General features: G+C 35.3%; 1 protein-coding gene across 2 annotated transcripts in view; it reads right to left on the reverse strand.

Annotated features, from left to right (window-relative positions):
* The window catches only part of RNGTT (RNA guanylyltransferase and 5'-phosphatase), a 245,740-nt gene that overhangs the window by 172,089 nt on the left and 47,038 nt on the right, over positions 1-26,613 (reverse strand). For both annotated transcript variants that reach the window (XM_054569701.1, XM_054569700.1), the window contains exon 9: positions 4,949-5,084. In XM_054569701.1, the coding sequence (XP_054425676.1) occupies positions 4,949-5,084 (136 nt within the window). The remainder of the gene's footprint in view (positions 1-4,948; positions 5,085-26,613) is intronic.

Genomic DNA, 26,613 nt, shown 5'->3' on the forward strand with positions numbered 1-26,613 from the left:
TTGTTTCAAATGAATTAATGCCATATTTCTATACTTCTATTTTCCACATTTCGTGGGTCAAAGAACATCATTCAAAGAACAAAACAAAAGCTTTACTGCTCACATCTGACAGCCAGACAATTAAGTAGTTTGAGTTATTCTCGGATTTGGAATTTTACAAAAACAATTTGCAAATGAAAATGTAGAAGAAACAGGAAACTACAGAGGACTGTTTTAATTAACTGGAAAAAGAAGTATGGCAACCATAAATCTGGTCCAAGTAAATTGACATCAATGAATCACATTGCTATTTTAAAATCTCACCAGAGTTTATTATGTCGCTCTCAGTTACCCAAGTTTGGGGTGAAAATCAGTAGTATTGCTAAGTTAAATCTGCAGATGGTTAAACATCTAATTTTTAAGCATTATTTCCTACCTGGAATGCCCTCAGCCCACATCCAACAGAAATCTCTCTATAGAAATCTTTCCATATCTAATGCTAATTCCTCTATAAAACATCTTTAGTTCCCGACTAACTAGAAGCAATGTGTTTCTTCTCTAAACCACCATAGGACTTGTTTTAAATACCAATCTTTAGGTTATCATTTTATCCATTACCAATCGTTCTACATCCCTACCTAATGAAGTAAAATGTCTCAAAGGTGGCACGTTCTCCTCACCTCCCTAAGCAATACCTGTACTCTTGGCACAGCAACTTGAACATGAGAGGCACTCAAAAAACATTATTTCAATTATAAACTATACTAAATGTTTACAAATCCTGTGACTTAAGGGTTGTTTTCTTCCTTCTATTTTATTAATTACAATGCTAAAAAACTGTATCTTAGAAAACAAAAACTAAAATGTTCTTGCTGTCCCAGCGAACTAACCAGCAGTGCTGCAGCACTGGCCGTGCAATTTAGGTACAGCACAATGCCGGGGTGCCAGTCCCATCAACGGCAAGGACGGTGCACCGTGGGGATGTGCGATGAACAATACTTCCAACCTTACGCAGTTGCTCTGTCTACCACAAGGGCACGTGTGTACATGTGCACAGCACCCATGTGCATGCACACATACAGGTTACAAAAAAAAGTTTAGAGATATATACATGTATATGTCATTTCTATTACAAAATGGCAGTTTACTACGCACCCTGTCACAGACATGAAGATGTACTAGCAGCCCCACAGAGAACACACAGCACAGATAACTGTTTTATGACTCTACAGTTACTCTTTGTTCAGTCTCCACCCAATTATACTACCTTCTTACCATCTTTCTAATCTTTAGTACCCAGCTCACAGCCCCCCTGGACTCCTGCCATCACTCACTATGACACATCTAGTACTTTTCTTGATCTTGTTTCCACTGCTCTGCCTCATAGGACCTCAACCTCTCACTCTCTCTGGGTCACACCCTGAACCTTCTCATCACTCAAAACTGTACCTCGGACTAACTCAAACATCCTATTCTTTAATCACAGTCTTCTACCTTCTGGAGACAGAATATTGCACGCTCCAATATTTAGTTGGCAAGTACAAACAAAGAACAAAAGATGGGAGCAATAAGCACTCAGGTCACTTGGAAAGTGGTATTCCCTCTGTTAAACAAATAAATAAATATATTTATACATGTGATTTTCATTAGGGTAATTCCATCATTGAGAGTTTAAGTGAATATTCCCAAGCTACTATCATCCCCAATATCTGTCCATTTAAACCAGAAATAGAGTAGCAAATTTTATCTTAAGACAGGAAGTACTTTCATAGACATAATTCAATCTGGCTCATGATAAAGGTTCAACACTGAAGAAAGCAAAGAAATTTTAAATAACGTGCGTAGTATCCCTATAGAAAGGAGACTTGAAGTTGTGGGAAGTTTTAAGAAAGATGCAGAGCCCCTTTTTCCTCCAAGGAAAGGCAGTGACGGTACGGTAGGCAGATAAACTACACAACCAAGCTTAGCAAACAGAAAGGTCTGGAGACAAGCGTATCAGGGATTACTCTGCAGAGAAAAATATAAGCTTATCAGTGTACAGTTCCCATATAAAGTGTAACAAACTAATCAAGACTAATAGCCTGTTTACCCAAAAGTGAAAGAGAAAGCAAAATCTAAGTGGTGAACTTCAGAATAGCCAGGAAATTGGGTGTTCTTGGGCTGTCAGACATTAAATTGTATGCTAAAGTCACAGTTTTTAAATCAATATAAAAGTACCACTGGAAGACCAAAATATTATGAAATGAGAAAATGAATCAAGAAACAATGATATATAAAAGAATCCACCATACAATGAAAAACGACATAGCCAATTAAAAAGGAAAAATGGGTTAGCTGAATAGTATTGAGGCAACAGTTTAGACATCTGGCAATAAATAAAACTATGCCCCTATTTTGTTCCTTTTATCAAAATGTATTTCAGATAGATCAAATATTTAATTATGTAAATTAAACCATAAAAGCACTAGAAAAAGTAAAGGTATTATAATAATTCTGAAGTAAAAATATTTGTTCTTAAAATGACAGAAAAGCCAATTACAAATCAAGGGGTTAATAAATTTACCTACATAAATTTAAACTTGTGCCACCAAAAAATAATAGAAAAAGTAAAAACACATTTTTTAAAATGTTTCACAAATGTGCCCAATATACAAAAACTTCTCTTAAGTCAATATGAAAAATGAGAAAATTATGTAAGGTCCCTCAGGTAATAACTGATGAAACCAGTAAGGCACCATAGATAAGAGGGCTCTTAACCACTATATCATGCTGTCCCTTAAAATACAGAAGTTATTCTTTCCTTCACCAAATTAAAAAACATTACATTAGCAAAACCCAGTGTATAAGATAATGTTCAGATTCTTTACACGTGGCTGTCAAAACTGCACATGTGCTCAAACTTTCTGCAATTATACATGTCAATATTTTAAATGGGCATGCCCTTGAAGCCAGTGTAGGGAGCACAGTGCAACCTACAACCACCCCTTGTCTCTGGGAGCACAACTCTGCCTGCACTCCCAGTGGCACTGCTACCAGTGAGGTCCTGGCCTCCACTGTCCCCCTTCCATGGGTGTGTAGCTCAGGTACAGCCTTTGGAATCTTCCCTTGGATTGATCTATGGATGTTAGGAGAGAAAGTTACCTTTTTGCTTGGGCTGCAATCCAGTTTGCCTACCAAGGGGAAAAGCTCTTCATGCAGAATGAGAGCAGACAAATGAAACAAAGAGCGAGCCTAGCCAATATCATCTGAGCCCTCAGATCCAGCCTAAAGCAAGCCAACCTGAAATTTAATTATTTGTGCCAATCTACTTCCTTTTTTACTTTAGTTACTTTAAGTTGGACTTCAGTTACTTGCAGTCAAAAGATTCTAAATACATATATTACAATTTCGCCTCTAAGAATCTCCTTAATTTTAAAATTGCACAATTGTGAAAGGGAAAAAAGGATAATGATATGCATTCAAGTGTATCTGGTAATAGAAAAAAAATCTACAAAATAATTTAAATGTCCACCACAAGAGAACTAGCTTTTAAAAATCGTAAAACTATTTCTCAAACTTGCCTGATTAGTATCATTTGGATACTTTTTAAAAGTACAGATAGATGTCTTGGCCCCTGGAAAAATCTAATTCATTAGGTCTACAATGGGCTATTGGGATGGGTCATATTTTTTAACAAGCATCCCCTACAATTTTCACAATCAAAGTAGTTTGGGAACCCCAATTATGATGCATACATATGTAGACAATGGTGAATCATTCAAAACTTGAGAAAGATGTCCAAAACACATTGCTAAGTGGAAAAAAAAATACAAGCTACAAAATTCATGAAATATTTGATTCCTTGTGTGCAAAGTTATGTAATTTTCCATGTGTATACATATTTGACCAGAGCACTCATTTTCAGTGAGTGGAGAGGTACAACAATTATTCAGAATTTATGGGGACTGGATGGAGTCCCAACTCCCCTAAAAATTCTGATACACATTCTGTTTAAGAATCTATGCTGTGAGTTGCTATTACTACTATGAAAGTGTTACATTCCTCAGGAACAGACATAAGATTGAACACTCGGACACAGAGAAAAGTCTGTAATAATGTTCATCAAAATGGTAACAGAAGTTACTCCAATGGTAGAAGTTCAGGTAATTTTTACCAGTTTGTTTGTAATGTTTAATATTACTTTAACTTTTATTTATAATGAATCAGTATTTTTAGAGTTGGGAAGAAGAAAGCTATTTGCATAAAAGACAGTTAAAATATTATTAATCAAGTAATTTTATGATTATTAAATACAGATTTTCTGAAATAGGAGAATTCTTAACATCTTTCAAAATTAAAATGTTAAAAGTACAGTGGTTGCTTTAAAAGGCATGAATCTCTTAAAACAACTATCAGTCCATATAGCTAAAGAGCCAAGGGAAAATGTACTATGTTGTATCACATAATTAAAATTCAACTGACAAGTAAAATAATAAAATAAAGTTAGTCTTTTCCAACAAGAATTTTTTTCAATCACAAAGAACAGAAAAAATTAAGAGTTAACTTTGTTCACTTATTCTCACACCCAAGACAATGATCTAGTGACAGTAGTGCAAATAAGAGGTAAATGGAATTTAACATCCTAATAAAAACTAGAATCGAATCTTTTTTATAAAAGATTTTATTTATTTATTGAGAGAGATAAAGGAGAAAGTGAAGGAGAGAAACATCAATCAACAATGCACGTGTGCCCTGAATGGGCACTGAACCCGCAACCTCTCAGTTTGCAGGCTGAAGCTCAATCCACTGAACTACACCAGCCTGGGCAGATTCAATTCTTTATATACCAGTTATATCTCAACTTAAAAAAACTTGAAAAAACTAGATTTGAGTCTAAATTTACTATTCCATTAATAAAAACACACTTTACTTCAACAGAAAAAAAAATGGCAATGTTTAATTTTTATTTAAAGGATAAAATATGACTTACCCCATCTAAGAGAGTATTTGACAAATGTATACGGAGATCTTTACGAAATGGGAATTCCAGATTCGAAACATGAAACACTGAATTATCTCTATCAATCATAAAAACTTCATTTGTGCCATCAATCAACATCATGTATCTGTAAATAAAACATTAAAAAGGCAACATTAGCAGCCTAATTCAAGAATAGGATCATAAGACATAATGGTTAAGTTGTTTTTCCTCAGACTTAGAATAGCTGCATGGAATAATGCTCACTAGATTCCTCCCCATCCCCAGCATTCAGATTAAAGTACCACAAATAACAAATGTTCTTTTTTTAAAAAATGTTTCCTATTAAAAAAAAAGGTTAAGGAGAAATCAAAGCTTTTTAATGGAGACAATGTGTGACGTTCAAGAGCAATCTTATGACCCATCCTAGGAGAAAAGTTCTCTAATTTTTAATATATTTTAAACATCAAAGTTTACAGAACACACATATATGCAATTAATTACATTTTATATACTATAGTCTCCCGTTCGTAGTAGAAAAAACAAAGTAATTTGCAAATGACCAGAACTCAAACTATCCAGTGCTCTTTCTATCACACTACAGTTAGCAACAGCCCCTCAACTTGAATTGAAATGATAATACAGCTAGATATCACCATTTCAGGTACAATTCTTATTTATTACTATGAAATTAAAATACTTTTAAACTTCAAGGAGGAGGGCTGTTGGATGGACAAGAAAGTGGGTATAGAGAATAAATAGTGATGGAAAAAATAAAATAACTTCAAAAAAATAGAGACTGCCAGTCAAGATGGAGGTGTAGATAAACATGGCTTGCCTCTTCGTACAATCACAGCAAAAATTACAGCTAAACTACAAAACAAATATCACACAGAATCATCAGAAGATCAAGCTGTATGGAAGTCTGACAACTAAGGAATTAAAGAAGTCACATTCATCCAGATGGGTAGGAGGGGCAGAGACACGGAGACATAAGGGGAGGTGCAGAGATGCGGAATGGGTGGTCCCACACCCACACGTGGTGTATAAAAATCAGGAGGGGTACCTCGGGAACAAGGAATGCCAGCCCCACACCAAACCCAGGATTCCAGTGCCAGGAAGATAAGTCACCATAACTTCTCGTTGTAAAAGCCAATGGGGGTTGAGGCGGTGAAAGAAACTGCAGGATTCTCAAGAGTATCCTCTTAAAGGGCACACAATGAATTTAGGACGGAGACTCACTCCCTCTGGGCTCCAGCACTGGGGCAGCAGCTGGAAGGACACCAGTGACACACAGGGAGAAAATGAAGTGTCTGGTATCAGGGTGAGTGCCAGGGGACAGCTTCCCCCTGGACTAAATTCCAGAGGCCAGGCGGCAGCACTGTTCCCTTTCTGAGCCCTTCCCCACACAGAGCCACAGAGCAGAGCTACCATATTGGAGACTCAATCAACCTAGTTCACTCATGTTGTCTCGCCCTGGCGATGACCTAAGGTTCCACCCCATCCAACTTACTGGTGTGCTTTTCTAGAGTAGGCTATGCTACCAAGGCAGGGAGTCAAAGCAGCTCTACCTAATACATAGAAGCAAACACAGGGAGGCTGCCAAAATGAGGAGACAGAGAAATATGGCCCAAATGAAAGAACACAACAAAACTCCAGAAAAGAACTAAACAAAATGGAGATAAGTAATCTATCAGATGCAGAGTTCAAAACACTGGTTATAAGGATGCTCAAGAACTCATTGGGTACTTCAACAACATTTAAAAAAAACCAGGCAGAAATGAAGATTACACTGAAATGAAGATAAGTGAAGTAAAGAAAAATTTACAGGGAACCAACAGTGGAGTGGATGAAGCTGAGAATCAAATCAATGATGTGGAACGTAAGGAATAAAATAAAACATTCAATCAGAATGTTTCAATGAAAGAAGAAAAAAGAATCCAAAAAAAAAACAAGGACAACTTCAAACATACCAACATTCGAGTCACGGGGTGCCAGGAGAGGAGACAGAGCAAGAATTTGAAAATTTATTTGAAAAAAGTAATAAAAGAAAATTTCCCTAATTTGGTGAAGGAAATAGACATGCAAGTCCAGAAAGCACACTGAATCCTAAACAAGTTGGACCCGAAGAGGACCACACCAAGACACATCATAATTAAAATGCTAAAGGTTAAAGATAAAGAGAGAATCGTAAAAGCTGCAAGAGAAAACCAGATAATTAATTATCTACAAAGGTAAGACTACCAGCTGATTTCTCAAAAGAAACTTTGCAGGCTAGAAGGGACTGGCAAGAAGTAATGAAAAGCAAGGACCTACAACCTACATTACTCTATCCAGCAAAACTACCAGTTACAATTAAGGACAGATAAAGTGTTTCCCAGACAAGGTAAAGCTAAAGGAGTTCATCATCACCAACGCATTATTATATGAAATATTAAAGGGACTTATTTAAGAAAAAGATCAAAACTATAAACATGAAAATGGCAATAAAGTCACAACTATCAATAACTGAATCTAAGAAACAAACTAAGCATATGAGCAGAACAGAAACAGATTCATAGATACGGTGATTATTTGGAGGGTTATCAGTTGGGAGGGAAAAGAGAGAGAACGGGGGGAAAGGTGCAGGGATTAAGAAGTATAAATCGGTAGGAACAAAATGGGGGGACATTAAGAACAGTACAGGAAATGAAGTAGCCAAAGAATGTGCATGCATGACCCATGAACATGAACTAAGGGGGGAGAGAATGCTGGAGGAAATGGTGGGTACCGGGTGGAGGGGGGCAAAGTGGGGAAGACTGTGACAACTGCAATAGCATAATCAATAAAATATATTTTAAAAATATTTTTAAACTCAAGCTCACGCGAATTTCTATCGGCCCTTATCTTCTTTAAGCCTATCGATGTATGGGGGAATTTACGTATTTTAGAATGTATCATTCTTCAAATGGGCAAGTTATGATCAATGTTCCCCATCAGCGGATCATCGAGAATGAAGCTCTACCACAGATAAAAATAAACTCCAGATGGGTTCAAGTTCAGGAAATTACAGACTGATAGGCAATGCTACCAAATACATAATGTCAAGATTTGGGGTAAAAATGGAGCCTACACCCAGGTACCAAACATTCAAAGAATGAGAGAAAACTGACAGCAAGAAATTAGTAAGTTAAAAAGCATAGGCTTCAAAGGAACAGACTTGTTTGTTAAGTTGTTTTTGTTTGTGGTTAAATGAAAGAGTAAAAGAACAACAGTCCAGATGTACCACTGAGAATGGAGAAGAATGCTGACAGGTCTGTCCTATCTCTTACCCAAGGGTTGTGTCAGAAAAAAAGAGGCAGTAACTGAAAGATGGAGCTGAATCAAGTTGAGGCCAAGAAATCAAAGAAGCATTAAATGAAGAGATGGTAGCTAACATAGTACATGACACCTAATATAATAGAGGATAATTTGTATCCCATAAACAAGTGTTCTAAAGAGCAAAGAGATAGGTATAGGGTAGGTGAGGAGAAATGAGAGAGCTCATTACAGTGAAGGAAGTGTGAAACAACAGGTTGAGGAGCAACAAGGAGACCAAAGAGGCTACAGTTTTGGACTGGACTGGAAGCATGCTGCTACTAATGTTTTCAAAATAATTAGTCCCAGCAGGCCCCTGGGGAGGAGATAGAGCACTCAGGACACCTTGCTACATTTTGAAACAGCTATAGCCCTCCTAGATCTGAATTGTAGAGATTCAGATTTCACTTAAGAACGGTAAAATCAGCCTCAGTCTGGACTAAGTGCGCATCTGAGAGACTCCTACACAAACTCCCAGGCCTGCAGGCTGACAGACAACAGGAATACTTAGTTCCCCAAGGCCTCCTGCACATGCTTTTCAAATAGAACAATTCCTGATGGACAGAGAGAATCTTGCTTCTTGGGAGAAGTCAGCCTTGCCCTGGATTGTGTTTCAAAAGAATTTAAGTCAACATAAGGAAAGATCAAATAAAAGGCAATAGTGGTATCTTCTGCACAAATGGTACTGAAGACACAATCCATCGTGTTGTTTAAGAACCTAGACCAGTATTTTGCAAAGCTTAATATGTACTTTAAAAAGCATGTCATAGTTACATAAATTAGGATAATATTTTATATTTATTTGAGAAAGCAAAAATACATATTAGGAATATTTATGGTTATAAAAAAATATAATAAGTCAGTTTATCTTATTCAGCCCATTTTTTACTAAACTTAATCCTAATATGTTAATATTTAGCAGAGTAGATATTTTACATTCACAATTTGAGGAAAGCTGACTTATGCTAATAAACCTCAGAATTCAGAAAAAAAGAAATGGTTTGTCTCTTCTGATCATATGATGATGACAGAAATTATATTTCCCTTTTCACTGGGTGCCCAGAAGTTCATAATTAAATAAAACGTTCAAAAGAATACACATTAAATCCCAGGGTGCTTGTACATTTGCTTTCTCTGTCATAAATGTTTACTTTCTGTTCATATTTTAAAACACTTATTTGACATATATGTATATATCAGACTTTTCTCTTTACAAGTGGAATATCTATTAAAAGAAATTACTGTATATATACATTTACACATAAACAGATTAAAAGGCCAAGGAAGAAAAGACTGTAGAAGACAGAATTCACTACAAAGGATTGCTCCTGAGAAACACTGCTTGCACCTACAGAGATATTATAGAAATTATTTCACAGTTGATATTTCAGGATTCTTCTGCACATAAAATTTTCAGGCTTTGGAACAAAAGTTTCTGGGATATGATACTTAATTTGAACTCCCGTCTTTCCAAATCATGTGTTCTTTTGTTATGTGATACTTATGACAGTAAGGAGCTATTTCATGTTAGGGAAGGAAGGTAAAGAAGTGAAAATATTTCCACATCACTCCAAAGTCTCTAACAACAGCCAGGTTCTTTAAAAAGAGGCAACGATGCCACACACTGTCAGATGCTGGTTTAGTCTATAACTAACTATACCTTCAGCAGATAGAATCACAAGTGTAATATAACTTATTAATTACGAAATTACCTCAAGTGCAAACTTATATTCATAATTACTAAGTTGTTTTTATTATATCCATTCTCACTGAAAGACAAAAATTAATTTCATAGAGGTTTCACTGAATTAGAAAACATTGATTTACTTTTTATATTAAAGTATACACACCAGGGAGCTATATAAATTACAGGAATTTATAAACTGCTTTCTTCTAAATGCTAGTTTTCCAGCTTTACTAGAAACAGTATTGCAGGGCAATCACTGAGATGTGAGACAGCTAATCAAGTAAGACCACCAAATACACATTAATGAAATTTAGAAAGTACTTAATTAAAGAAGAGAAAAATTACTGTAAACTATTGACGACGAATAGAATCTCAAGTCCTAATTCACATTCCCAATACTAGTAGTCTAGGAGTAAAACAGAATTTAAACATCTTATCATTTAAATTTATCACCAATTCAGACCAGACTTCAGCACCAATTAAGTTTCTAGGAATTTATCTTATACTCTATTAAAGCAGAGATCATATCAATTTTGTTCTTTCACACAGACCAAGTGTCTTGCACAGTCTATTTGAATACATACAAAAGGCACTCAACCAATACTAGTTAAATAAAGCTGCATGTATAATAACGATGTTCATCACAGCATTTTGTAACAGTGAAAAATGAAACCTCAAACATCCATCATTCAGCGGATCAGTTAAATACTGCATATCAATGTAATAGCATACTATTCAAGCATTTTTAAATGATGATATGTTCATTAATATGGAAACAGATTCACAGTATATTAAATGAATAAAAAGCAACTTAAAAACCAAAAAGAATAATACAATTACAAGGGGTACGGAGATAAAACTTTGTATGTACAGTAATGACAGAAAAGCCTACACCAAAATGTTAAGAATTGTCATTTCTATCTGGAACTACAATATTTGCTTTCCTCGGGGTTTTGGGGAGTTTTTTGTATTTCTAGAAATTTTATAAATAGAGGCAAACTGCTTTTACAACCCCAGAAGAAGGGGAAGAGAGAAATTAAGTTACAAAAAAAAATATATATATATATATATATATATTTTACACACACACACACACACACACACACACAATCTAATCAGGGGCCAAGAAACATTTCATTTTAGAATATGGCAATAAAAGATGGGTTGCTAAATCTGTTCATCATATCACAACAGCTTCAAAATTAGCAGGTATTTCTCCTCTCCTATTATATAGTGTCCATTCCAGAGCTTTTTAGTGGGATATCAAAACAGAAAAGTTGATCATTTAAATTTATTCATTTCACCACCATCTGTACTCATTTGTTGTAATTCCTATCAAACTCACTGTGGTTTTTCTTTGAAAAATAGTTAATCAATCAATTTTTAAAAAATATTTACTAAGGTCCAACCAGTTATCAGGCACAGTGCTAGACGCTAGGGGCATAACTGTGAACAGCACAGAGTCTCCATGTAAATTCATGTAATCTATACCCACAGCAAGAAAACAAAACATTAAATAATAATACCAAGCACAGTTAGTACTGAAAAGGTCAAGAACAAAGTGCTACAGGATCACAGAAAAAGGGAGAACCTGTCACAGTTTGAAGATCAGGAAAGGCATCCCAGAGGGAATCTCAGTAGCTGATGATAACAGCAGGTTATTGTCACTTACTGAACAATCACTCTTTACTGAACCATTACCGTCTACTAATTCATTTAAGCCTTGCCAATGAGCTTACAGGGTAGGTAAAATTATTATCCCCATTTTCCAGAAAATGAAAGTGAAACACACATTAAGTAACTTCCCAAAGTCCTAAAGCTGTCAAAATAGCAAAGTTGACATTAAAACCTTGACAACAGCCTATCTCTATAACCTCTACAGTAGAGAGCTGCATTACGCAAGAGTTAGCCAAGCAGCCATTGTGAGGAAGAAGGTAAACAGAAGGGAAGGACGAAGGAGGGGATGTTGATGATAACCAGCGCTTGGTACGCAATCTCCCGACCAAGTGCAGTATCGAGACAAAAACAGAATGTGCATGTCCTGGCAATTTTTAAAAATTCAGAATACTGAAGCACTGAGAGAAGAGAAATGGCATGGTTTGAGACTAGAGAAGTAGTCAGGGACTTCGCAATTAATGAAAATGTTTATATTATCCTAGAAAATGGAATACCCCTTGAAGGAGACAAACAGAAACCATAATGGGTAATTCAAACACAGGAGACTTAATACAGGAAAACTGATTACAGAGAAATGGGAAAGCTGAAAAGGTAAAAAAGGAAGGTTAAGGTAATTAGAAGATTAATTGCAGGAAGCACTACCATCTGAAGGGCTAGGGCGACAAAATGGAAGAGGTGTATTATCAGAAGCTAGGAGCTTGGAGGAAGGGCATTATGCCTGTAAAAGGATCAGGGAGGTCCACGGAGCTGAGTGCTCAAATCTCTAAGGAGAGGAGACCTGAAACTCAAGTCAAATCTCTGTGCAGGAGGCTCAGAAGGGAGGAGGCTCAAACCACTTAGGAAACACAGTCCATTGTGGGGGAGGGGGGGATGGCAGGGGTGGGGAATGATGCAAGTGGTGCTCTATCTACCCAGGATGCACCACCCAGAAGCTGGTACCTCTGAGAGGGAGCAGCAAGGCCAGTGTCAGGAATGCCAAAAGAAGGTAGAGAATGATGTAGTTGGCTGCTGAAGGTATAAAGAAACTAGAAACATGAGGAGTCCCTTCTCTGACCTTCTCAATTCCTGCCAGTGCCCCTAATAGTAAAATCCAATAAAAAGCAAGCTGGCATGGGAGTTGGAGAACTGTACTTTGTAAAGTGCCAGTCCCCAATCACAATTTAAAAGGGTGGACTGGAGCCGAGAAACAGTAGGTAAATAATCAGTAGATCACTGAAAGGTTTTTAGCACACTGACAGCATAATCTGATGCACATTTTTAAAAGTTCACCCCCACATAGGGTACGAACCAATCTAGAGACCAGAGAAATTGTGAGGCTTCTATAGTACACCAAGTGGGACTAAAGTGGCAACAGTAACTTAAAGGCAAGTGGATACATTTAAGACATTTAAGAGGCTGACTGACAGGACAATATGCTATTGATTAGATATGGGGCTGAGGGAATAGGAGAAATCAAGGATGACTTCCACGCTTCTGGCATGAGGAAATGGGGGCATTTTATTCAGTAAGCCATGAAGCACTTAAAGAGGAAGGAATAATAGCTCAGTTCAGTTTGGGAAAAATAAAAGGCACTGTGTTTTGAAGTGGATATGGGTAATTTCGCTATCATATTGGAAACCAAAAAGTCCAGATTTTCTCTATCCCTGTCGTTAGCAAGTGGGAAATAAACTCAGGATCTAAGCCAGAATCAAGTGCTCCTTTCTCAAATCTTTTAACTTGAGTAAGTGACAAAGGTGCACAAAAAGAGCCAAAAAATTAGTACAAGAAATAGCAGAGGCATTATGAGCAAGTGTCAGTGGCGGCTTCCTACTCAAAGTATTCCTGTGTCTGACCTTGACTCAGGTCCGTGATGCCTGGCTTCCCTTGATTCTACTCCATTTTCTGAGACTGGTTCTCCTGAGAGCCTGCCAATTTATTCCTTTGCTTAAATTAGAGCCTAAGTTGATTTCTACCACTTAAAGCCCATACAATGCTAATGGATATGCTGGGGGAGGGGGGGTTCTTTTTGCCCACTATATACTAGCGCTTCACATTATACAGCTTCATGCTAAGAGACACGCCATCTATTTCCCATCCTTCTAAAGAAATAAGTATATTGTGTTAAGTCCAGAGTTTACTTTCCCTTTGTATCTTTTCCCTCATAAGAATTCACTGCCAAACCTCTACTGTTTCTATACCAGCTACGTTTCCTCTCATTTCTACTCCCAACAGAACTGGCACACAAGTCCCTGAAACCTAATTCTCAAGTTTGTAGAGATTCTGAAATAAGTTCAGGTATACTGAAATGTCTTATAAAGAAAATTCACAGTTTAGAGCCACTCCCCAGATACAATTATAAACCTTCCTAAGACCAGTTGGTCAGACTCTGCCCCCTCCACCGAGACCTGTTATGCCATCCCTTATTCTAAAAGCACTACACGCACAGCTGACTCGCCGAACTCCAGCTTTCTTCCTTCCCTACGGGCGCTCATGCCCACTGTGCCTTTTTCTCTCACTAGCTCTCAGCTCAGTAAATTTTATCTCTGGTAATCTCTTTTGGAAAGTATATCAATATCCTCTCTAAACTATTTTTTCCAGTTATTTCAACTCAAAAAAATTATGTATATTTTACAATTTTTAAATTAAAAAAAAAATGTTCTGCTTCTTACCTCAATCACTGAGTTCCATTAATGAGCCTAAGAAAGCTCTGATCAATGCTAGTGAGGGACACATCTGTATCAACAGAATTAAAAGTCCTAAGTTTTTAATGCATCTCAACAAAAAATCAAGTATCAGTGTCTGAGTTCCCTTTACAATCTCTGTAATACTCTCAATCTATCTCTTCCTTACCTTATAAAATCAAATGTTTTCCCTAATAGGGTTTTTTAACTAGTCAAAAGAGAGTTTTTATAAACTTCTTATATTTGTTGCAATTATAGTTTGTTTAGTTACCAGTGTTAGAACAATACATTTTATCATTTTTCACATCAGACATACACAGTAAGTAATTTAGCTACCTTGGGAATTAAGCAAGCTTTACAGGCTAGGTTGGGATCCTAGCCACCATGCAGACTAGAATTCTATGGAAACACAACCTAAAGTTGCATCTACTTACGTGATTTAAGGAATTTAAGGAAAAGACTTCTGATAACTTTAAACAGCATTGTTTGTATCACTTCCGCAAAAGGATCAGTACTTAATGATCAAATAATCCTACACATAAGCTTTACTTTCAAACAGCTATTATCTGTTTATCTGACACAAATTAGATTTCAACCCTTGAAAAAAAATACCTGAAGTACAGTTTTGCCTTATTTCATTTTTCCAGAAATTCAAAGAATTCACATTAAGTTCATTCTTATTTTCATATTAATAAATTAGAGAAAATACACACTTACACACTTCTCCTAACCTTTTAAAAATTTTTACACTTGATCTTAGCCAAAAGGCCAAGAAACGATTTTTAAATTTTTAATTCTAGTGTTAACAATCACTGAAATGAAGTCACAGTTCTAACATACTCTCTTCATCAAAAACAATCAAAATTTTCATTCAGCGTTATGAAAGATTCCAAAAGGTATTTTTTAATCCTCATATCAAAAACAATTTAAAGACATGAAGCAGATACGATTAAGATTTTTATGGTCTTAAATTCACTTTAAGCCCATAGCTTCATTCTATTATGTGATCACTTACATACGTACAACAGTAATTAAACAGACATCACATATTATTTAATTTTAAATTGCCAAGCCCATTCACTTCCCCACCAATTTCATTGTCAAATTTGTCTGATCAACCTTTGATCTTAAAATGTTAATTGTACACTAAATGGCAGGGCAAAAGCATACCACTGAACATTTGGGCAACTGGCCAACATTTAGGTTTGGAAAACTTGCCAAACTAAGCACAGTCATCTTTATTTTCTGTTGTTCATAGTGCAAATTTCTACTATACTCTGTTCATCGAAGTTTTGTTTAAGGTTGGTACTTGGTAAACTTTATCTATGGAAAAATCATCAGTCAAAGGACTCTCGATTATTTCAATTTAGGTAACTCATCACAAGTAAAATCTTGAAGACCTAGAAATATCTACCACTTAAAAAAAATTACAAATTATCCAAGCCTTCTACTTATCATGAGTGTTTATTTCTATTAACAGAATTAATCATTTTCAAAGCATAGACTATTTTGTTTCAAGAAACCCCCATCAATCAGCCAAGACTTAAAAAGTCTTGTGTAAAGCCTGAAAATGAAGACGATAAAAGAATATGGCAAGGTGTAAGGGCCAGTGCCAGTTTCCACATTCTTCCCATTCTAGAGAATTAATGATATGTAACATAGGTGATCAGTGTACAGTAAGATATAGAGCAAATCTGTTCTAAACCACCCAACAATTTTAAAAAACGATTTAACTTGCTTACTTTGTTTACATGAAGTGTCCATGGTATCGATGCTATCATTATGGCTTTGGGAAGAAAATTCCAGTCCCAGAGCCTGTAATACCTGACTCAAACATGCTTTTATCTAGACCCTTAAAAAACAGGCTGGCAAATGGAAGCCAAAAATCTCAAATTATGAAATGATCCTAACTGTCCAACTCCTAAGTATATACTTCAACTTCAGAATTACAATTTCCTTATCACTTTTTCAGTTTCCCATCCTCCAATGCTCAGAAATTTGTACATGCTTGTTGCTAAACCTATGTATCTGTACTACTACACCATCTTGTCCTAAAATATATATCTTCAAACGGTTTCTCAAAACTCCCTTCCATAAAATCTCTCATACTACAAATAACATGTTCAAATCCAATCAATCAATCAATCACTCCAGGTTTTCCGAAAATTCTAAATCTGTTATGTACAACAAACAATTGCCTCTGGTAGAAGAGGCGCATCCAGGGAGCAAGCGGGAGCCTGAAAATCCAATTTGAGTGTCAACTTTACTTTGTAATTGATCTAATTTATAGCTAAAATGCAACAAACATTAAAAAATAATATACTCTAAGTTCATTTGCCAACATCAGTATTAGAGTTATTTGTATTACACACCATTAATTATGTATCAAAATATAGTAAATAGGAGTGTGAAGATACCTGTAGGTAAAACAGAAGGCACCAACATAGAAAGATACTGGGAGTCTACCGTGATAGTCAAGAACAGGCATCCCAGACAGGCTCATCCTAGCTGTTGATTTTGCACAAATCACTTCTCTCCTCTAAAATCAGTTTCTCTTCAAAAGTCTCCACCTCCTAAGGTGGTTTTCACAATTAAATGAGTACACCCATGTTCACAGAAGCATTATTCACAATAACTGAAGTATGGAAACAACCCAGGTGTCCACTGAAAGATAAATGATTGAATAAGATGTGGTATATATACACAATAGAATATTATTCGTCCTTAAAAAGGGAAGAAAGTTCTAACATATGCTACAATATAAATAAACCTTGTGAACATATGAAATAAGCCAGTCCCAAAAAAACAAATTTTGTGTGATTCCACTTTTATGAGGTACCTAGAGTAGTATAATATCAGAGAAACAGAAGGTAGAACGGGTTGCCAGGGGCTGGGGGAAAAGGGAATGGAGAATTATTGTTGAATATGTATAGTTTTGCAAGATGAAAAGCGTTCTGGAGATGAATGATGGTAATGTCTGCAAACATTATGAATGAACGAACTATATACATAAAGATGGTTGAGTATAAACTGTATGTTATGAATATTTTAACAAAAGAAAAAATTGAAAAAGAATGAGTTGATATCCTCAAGGGTATAGAAGAGTGCCTGGCACATGGTAGCAAAACATCAGCTATTATCATCTTATTATGTCTAAGGCACAAAGTAATTACTTAATTAAGACTGGATATCATTATTATTAATACTAAAACTACCCAACTCAAAAGAATTGAGGTTATTGATAAAACAAATCCTGGGTAAGACAGAAAGGACTAGTTTAAGAACCCAGTAGGCAGAAAAGAAGAGAACATCCCTTTTGAACAGAGAGGAAGAGACACATAAACACAGAAATTCTGAAATGTAGAAAAATAAACGATAGGTAATTCTCTGTAAAGGTTACCCACAACCCACAAACTCAAGCTTATAAGCATATTTACATAGTAAAAGGCAGACAACAACTACAATAAATAGTTAATTCATTTTTCCATGAATAGGTGTAATCCAAGGAAATTTTGTAAAATCCAGAAGCTGCACTACTCGAGTGAGCAATAACTGAAAACAGGGAACTCAAATATAAGAACTTGAATCAGGTGGTTTTCTCAATCTAAGAAATTGTTTTCTAAACACTAAAAAGATAAAAACAAACGTGAGCCTAAAATATTCCAAAGTACTGAAACAGCTTCTTAAAATTTACAAACAATCGTACATATAAATACACAGTAACCCCAGAAGCTATTGTACACAATGACGAAGTATCATGTCTTTGTCCCACAATCTAGCTTATTAAAATAAAAATTAGTAAGAGTGTAAATTAAATAAAATTATAATTAACTCTATATAGGTTCATATTTCCCTCATCTACCCCCAAAAACATAATTATCATAACAATAAGAGTTGACTGATAGAGTCCTTTCCTATGTACAAGTTTATAAAATCAGTTAATTAACAGAGTTTGGGGGAAGGGCAAGGTAGAATATCAAAGCATCCTTTTCAACTAATGAAAAGAACTGTTAAGTCAGGATCGAATGTATTTCCTACCAGCAACATATATCTTGCTAACTACCACTTCTATGGGCTAGAGTATGTTCCCTCCTCCTTTCCACCCATCTACAAAGAATGAGAGAATTATGGAATCTTAAAGGGCCGGAAGGGTTCTTACGTAGTCCCACTTTACTCAAGCAGTGTACACACACACACACACACACACGCAAACACACACACGCCCATATATCCCACTTCCAGTCTTACAACAATCCTAACAGCACTTAAGGCACAAGAAAAACCAGCTAGACTCAAATGTAAATGGGAACCAAAAATATTCACAGAGGCACTATCTGGTTATATTACTTCCTCTAGTTTGTAACTGTCTAAAAATCTGTATTAATAGCCACTAGACATAAATAAAAGCATAAAGAAGCTTCTACCTCAAAAACTAGATTGAATATAATATAGATATTTTTAATGTCTTCCAAGCTCACTTAAATTTCCTTCTTAATGGTCATGTAAAGTCCAAAAAGTACACTCTAAATCAGTAACTGGATACAAATATAGTTCAATAAATCAATTTCTCCAAATCCTGAAAAGCAATAAGGTTAGACGAGAAAACCTTAACATTATTTTTTTCATTGTATGTTTTCCATTACCATTTACCCCTATACCCTCTTCCACCTCCACCCACACCCCTCCCTGCACCCCCGCACCTCCACACTGCTGTCCTCATCCTTAAACATTCAAATTGCATAAAGCTGTCTAAATAGAGTTGCCATTTAAGCAGGGATAAAGGAGGCTTCTCTTCATTTTTAAATATTTCCTTATTCTGACAATTATTAATTTTTTGTCAAATTAAAAAATAAAAGCCCAGAATTGCTAATTAGGCATAGATCATTGAACAAACTTAATCTGTCTTTGATATCTTCATTCTGAGAAGATGAAGCAGATTCTTGTTACTCAAAATGTGCTGACAGGTAGCACTGTCATCACCTGAGAACTTGTTAAAAATGCAGAACCCTGGGCCTCACCCCAAACTTACTGAATCAGAATTTACATTTTAACAAGATGCCAGGTGACCGATATGCACGTTAAATTATGAAAAATGTTCGATTAACGTCTAATCACCCTTAACACTCAAATTACAGAAAAAAAATAGGAAATGATAAGGAAGGAAGAAAGGAAAGAAGGAAAGAAGGAAGGAAGGGAAGGAAGGAGGAAGGGAGGGAAGGAGGGAGGGAGGGAGGGAGGAAGGAAGGAAGGAAGGAAGGAAGGAAGGAAGGAAGGAAGGAAGGAAGGAAGGAAGGAAGGAAGGAGGGGAAAAAATAGGGAAGTCAAACAACAGAAGTCAAAATAAGTAAAAGAAAATTTTTAAAAACATATGAAAAAGGGAGCTTCCACTAATGTGCTTGTCCAAAGTCATATCCTATAGATTTTTCCTCTCTTCTCAGCTATAAAAATATTCTTGTTTTAATGCTAACACTAGTGAAAGGAACAAAGAGGAGTAAAAAGGAAGACCAAACAAGATCACAAGCTATAGTTCCAATCACGATCTTCTAGGTTTCACATTTTATGTTATGTAACTTCTAACACTGTTGGTTAGATTGACTGAACGTTTATATTGATATAATCTACTTTCAATAAAAGGTTTTACTAAGTCCCAAAAGAGGCTCACATAATAATCTGTGACTTATAACTGGAAATGGGAAATAAAATGGGGGGGGTGTGCCAGGGGGCTAACTGCTATATGGACTTCCTATGTCCCCTTCCAGGATAGCCCCTTGGAGATGTCCTGGTAGGTAGGGGTGGCTTTCTGTTACATTACCCCTTAGCTCCTCCAGACTCAGAAGTAGGAGGTTTGCTTCCCCTTCCACAAAAACTATTCCTCACATGTGCATTTCCCTGTCTCCTGTATCACTACGAAAAACACTCTTTCCATACTCCTAGACAGTTACATAACATAAAATGTGAAAACTAGAACTCTTTTATGTACCTCAAAGGCCACTGAGCAAAACAACTATGGACTCAGTAATTCTAGGTAGCCTTAAACTTCAAGAAGTTTGAAATAAAGAATCTCCCACCTTACAACTTCCTGGGTATAATTCAAGAACTAGGAGTTGACATAACCGTCAAAATTTAAATTAGATTCATGGCTTGCCAATCATTAAAACTCTGACATGTGTAAGAATATAAATGAAGGATTAAACCAGTCACCAGTGAAAGAATTTTCTTCCTTTAGCGTGAAGCACATAACTGCCCAGTGGACAGAACTTAGTAGACAGATTCTGGATTCATACCAATTATTAGTCAAGTCAGTCCAGCACAGACAGGCTGTTTCCACCTTATGACTTCTTTCTTTGTTCCTCACCCACGCTGCCCACGTTACTCACCCATCACTAGTCATCCTCCTCATAAGAACGCCTACATTCTTAAGAGTCTATGTCATGTCATCTATAGGCAATTATTGAATATATTTCATATTGTTTCTCATGTATTCCCATTTTAATATCGCAATTAGATTTTCACCCATTTAAATGCATGAACCACATCTAATTTTCTTTTTTAAAAACAAAGTAAAGATTTAAAAAAATAGAACTTTACCATGACTATGGCATTTCTCTTTAGAAAATTACAGTTTGGCTTAGTATTTTATTTTAATGAATTTATTAATTGGGTAGAATGCGTAACCATCAACAATACTTACCAATCACTTAGTATTCTACATGCATTATATGAAACTACTTAAGCCTCCTAATATCTATAAGGTAATTATTACTGTTATTCCTGTTTTTCAGATGGACAAGCTGGGACACAGAGAGATTATAATATAACAGTCCCAAGTCACATGACTAGTAAGTATTAAAACTCCAAGATATGAATCCAGGTAATCTAGTTTCAATGCCCAAGCCCATAACTACTATGCTATTTTGCTTCTCGAAAATATACCTATTTTAATAAGCTACTAAGTCTTTTTGTTTTAGAATTTTATTATATTATTATCTTTATACATCTTTGCTTTTATTGGATATACAGAATACCTAATACTGATTTACAATACCTCTTATGTGAAACCTTTGCAGTTAAATGTATTTCAGAATTTTGAATTTAAAAATTTTATACAGATAAAATATATGTAAGTAAATAAAACAGGCACAAACTTAATTTTCCTCTCAAAACTTTACTGTCATTGAAATTGACTACACATTAAAACATTTTATTTGGCAGCACCAAGTACACAGTCAGAGCAGCTACCATTTAAAACTTGTCGAAATTAGAAATTTTATTTAAAGCAAGCAATATCTTTTTTATGTTACTTCTACTAGAAAAATGAATATTTTTCTTAATTATTTTAGTGAAAGAGAAAGACCTAATCTATAAGAAACTTGAAATAATTTTACTTTTAACACATATTATACTTCCCATAGTTTACTATAAAGACCCTCAGTTATTTATTTTAAATTTATAAATGAACTATTAGCACAACTAAGTTTTTTTAAAGAAAGATAATTAAAAATGTGGAAGATGCACAATAGGATGATACTTGATTCTATTTAATATTGCTTCGGGCACATAGGGAAAATGGGAGTAAAACTATATCTAAGTGCACCAAATGTTTTAAATGGGTTTTAATTTCTCCATTTACTAGGACATAATGTTTAATGGATCACACTATTAAAACTTAACTAGTTTCCTTTGTCATGTTCTCACAAAGGTAATGAAAGAAATTCTAGATGAACCATTCTCAACAGGTAAGTACTAAACACAACTAGATCAATATTACAGAGACTACAAGAGTCAGTATATCATGAATTCACAATATTAAAGCAACTGTCAAGACCAGATCACAGAGTAGACTCAAATGTATAATACAGTTGTTTCAGGTTTACAATCTAAGCAGCAGTTTTATTTGTCCTAGTTATACAGGGTAGGTTATACAAAAGCAGGTTAACGGTTGTTCATATGGAACATAATATAATAATTAATAAATAATAATACAAGAATAAATTCTGTTTCATGTACCCACAACTGTAAACCTACTTTTGCCCACCCTATATACAGTGTTCTGTACCTGTAGCCAGCACTTTACATTTTATTGGGCTAATACTATAACACATCAAAAGTTTAAAAGCCATTCTAAAATAATGCATGAGGACACAAAATTTAGTTCTCTTTATTAAATTCAAAAGTATTTTAAAATTAAATTTTTTTAATTCTAAGATGTTACTAAAACAAAATTTATCCATGAAAGCTCACCTGCAAGCAAAAATATCAGCAACAGCAGCAAATTAAAGCTGGACTGAAAGCTAGAGCGGGACCCACCTATGTAAAAGTTATTAACTAAGACAGGATGCCTAGAGAATCCTCAAGAAACCAGATTTCATAATTTAAAAAAGAGTTGTCACAAGTACTCATTTTTTATTTCTTTATCTAGTTAACAGACATTAAATCCTTTTTAGAATCAAATTACTATTAACATGCAAAAACTGAATATACTTCCTCAAGAAAGTAAAAATACTATATGATAATATAACTTTTTAAAAATATATATATGGTTATAAAGTTTCTTTCCCAAAATATAATTGGAACATATATGTTAAAATCACTGTTCTTCACATACAATGTATAATATCAAATGACTTTTCTACCCTATCAACCTAAATTTCACTAAGAGAGAAGAGCTACATCCTCACATCAAGTTTTTGTATTAGATCCTTTTTCTCCCAACATAAACCACTGAGAGCAAACAACCCACATGGTTGTAAAAGAGACTCTTTACATCATTCTTTCACACTCTGAGAATATCAGTTTCCAGAAGCAAAAAAACAACACTTTTTGAGACTTTAATATGGCATAAACATTGTTACAAAAATAATTCCAAAATGACACTGCAGGATCTTCTACAAATAAAATAACTCACATGCAACTTGCCACAGAACATGTCAACATTATAAAAATTGCTGTATCCTCAATACTGTTGTATACTGATCCCCCTAATCCTTACTAAATTCCTAATAATCCCAAACTAATATTTTGGGATGTATTCAACATACAACACACTAGGTACAACGAGAATTTTGATTCACAAGTACAGCCTGAATTAAAGCTGGTCCTCTGCTGCCATCTAGTGAAGTCATGAAATACCAAAACTAAACCAAAAGTGATGAAAAAATTTTTCAATGATGAAACTATTTAATAAATCATCAAAATATATTACTTCAGAACATGGTCCTTAAAATGTCACTGCAGAAAATGCTACAAAAATATTTAATACACTGGATTTTTTACTTTATAAAAAATGTGTATCCCTACAAATGTATTCTAGAGCATATCTAGAATACAGCAATGAATGATTATAATGAAGTGCAGATGAGTAATTACTCATTGGAAAATATGTTATTCTAAAATAATGTATAATGAAGTGCAGATGAGTAATTACTCATTGGAAAATATGTTATTCTAAAATAATAAAGCAAAAATTTCAAAAAAATCAAATTTCTACACAAGTGGGGCCACACACTAACCCGGACAAGCTCAGGGGAGGCCTACCTGGCAGCCTTGCAAACTCAGAGACCAAAGTAATCACACAGGATGGTCTGAAATTAAAAGTTATTAACTAAAAGTACTTTATGGCAGGTAGTCATGTCCTAGGTTAGAACTGTCCCTGACAAAAGTTAATCTTTACCTTAATTAAGCCAGTCTCTAGTCTTTTTGCATCTACAATAGCACACCTTTATAATGCTAAAGTAATTTCTTTTTTTCCAGACCCCTCAGAGCACAGGCACCTCACCAGAGCTGAGACCACAAATCCCCTCATTGTTATAGAGTTCATTGTTGACTGGTAACTCTCCTGGACCCACCTATGTAAAAGAAGTATGTGTCTCTCATTTTACCTTTTTATCCAATCCCAGAGATTTCTCCACTTTGCTTTCTCCCACTTCCATAATCTATCACTAATGGATATCAAGTAATCCACTTACATCTTCTCTTTTGATTGTAATGTACAAAATAAGGTGAAAACTGGCATTTTGCAGAGCATTTTCTCAACCCATTGAGATTATGCTTCCCACCAATTGTCATCAGTTTGGCTCAAATAAACTCATAAAAATTCTTATAGATTTGCACTTTTTCCACAGTGAAATGAACAGAGATGGGACACTGGGAAGTCAGGAGGGGAACCCACTTAATTGTGCATCATCAATAAACCATACCACAGAGCCGCATCCTCCCATGCGGGTCTCAGGAAATTCTTTTTCTTTAGATATCACAAGAGTCCCACTTCCACCGGTAACAGAATAAATTTTCAGATTCAGAGAGATCACCAAGGACCCAGCACAATGATTGGAAAGGGCTTTGGGAGGGGGTAAACTCCACATAATAAGACATCCACTGGAAAATTTTAGGTCAAGAATAAAAAGAAAATTCTGGAAGTTTCCAGGAGCAGACCACTTACAAGGAAATGGATTCAGAGTAATATCAGAACTTTTATCAATAGTAGAGGTTAACAGAATATATTAAAGTAAGGCTTTTAATATTCTGAAGGAAAATCATTTTTAATCTAAAATCTAATACACAGCCAAACTACTAAATACATGGCCAGAGCAGTACATTTTCATACACCTAAGCATGCACAAATTACTTTCTACACATACTTTCTTAGGAAGTGATTTCAGAAAGTATTCCTGTAATGTGAGAAAATAAACCTAAACAAAGAAACGAAAGAAGGAAGGCAAGAAAGAAGAGGAAACAAAAAATATGGAATCCAGAAAGCTAGATCCAACCAGGATAAAAGCTGGGAACAGAGTTTTATAAAAAGGCTAGAAATTATAGAAGACTCTAAAAGAGAAAAGTCTGGGAAAAGAAAAAAAAATCACTGAAAGAAATAAAATTACTAAAACCTTGGAAAAACTTGATAATACGGTAAAGATAATTAGAAGAATAAAAGAGAACCTACTTATATTCAACAGTAGGAACATTCCACTTCAAGTGGCAGAGAAGTCATGCCTTTGAACTCTGGGCAAGTTAGCTATCTTTCTGTAATCATCTCCAGCCTTATAGTTGTATGCTCTCAGTGTATCTTAAGTTTGAGAAAGCACACAAACTACACTTCCCAGACTCCCTTGCCAGCTCCCTGGGAGAACACTGGAAAAACAAAAAGGAGAAAGGGAGAAATACTGATTTGCTTCTGGCAGCATCTCAGGTGGTAGTGAAGACATCAGCCCCAGGACGATGGGCTCTGCTCCTCAGTGGAGATCCCCTCGGTGAGTGGCTGCTGTGCTGCAACATGGACAATATTTCCAACAGCAACAGCCAGAGCCGAGTGACCTCTCCTCCAGCACATCAGCAGCAAATGCTAAGAAAGCTCCAACCAGAGGCAGCAGCAGCTCACTGATCCCTGATCTTGAGGTGACCCCTTTGCTTCTCCATCCTTTCAATGCCTTTGTAAGTCTATTAATACCTCTATGTTTGAAATATAAAGTGACTTCTCTTTTCATACCATAAAAAAGGAAATCTATTCCTTCCTGTTAATCTAAACAACAGTCCAGTGAAAAAAATTTTTCAAATATTTTCATCAGTTCAATTCAACCACAGACTTAAAAGAAAAGCCTTATGTTTACCAAACAGCACATAAATGTAAAAGGAGTTGACAATATTAAAATTAGAGCTGACATAACAGAGGTACATGGAAGACAGAGAACTCTAAAGTGCTCATCTTACAAGGACAAACAAACACTACATAGGAGTTATTCGAATAAAGGGAAGATTAAATATACAGGCATGATCAATAAAGAACTAACAATAATAGTTTAACTATAATGAGAAACTAGAAAAGGTAGACATCAAGACTTTGGTGAGCCACATCCTAAGTGACCACACTAGGAATCACCTAAGGTTGATTAATAAACAGTAATATAAACATATTAGAGATTTGGAGTTAATCATAGAATAAGTAAAAAATAGAAAGCGTTAAAAGTAATTGCCTTTAGGTATCAGGACTGATGAAGAGAAGGAAGAGATGGGGAAGAGTTCTAGCACTCTCCATTATTAGCGTTCCAGTATTATATAATTCATTTAACCATAAACAAGTATTATTTTAATAAAGAATATAATTTTAGTCGTTTAAAAATATATATATAACAAAATGGAAAAAAATAAGGATATATTAAGTAGAAATAGCAGATAACAAAATATAAATCATAGATGCTAAACAATTTATATAGAAAACATATTTCACCTAACAGAAGCTCCAATAGAGCAGGGATCACCTAATTGCCAGCACCTAGAATGGTACTTGGCACATAATACACACTAAAAAATATTGTGGAATGATT

Source organism: Pteronotus mesoamericanus, unplaced genomic scaffold (assembly GCF_021234165.1).
Source record: "Pteronotus mesoamericanus isolate MK-2021 breed Mesoamerican mustached bat unplaced genomic scaffold, CSHL_Meso_final contig_20, whole genome shotgun sequence".
NCBI lineage: Eukaryota > Metazoa > Chordata > Mammalia > Chiroptera > Mormoopidae > Pteronotus > Pteronotus mesoamericanus.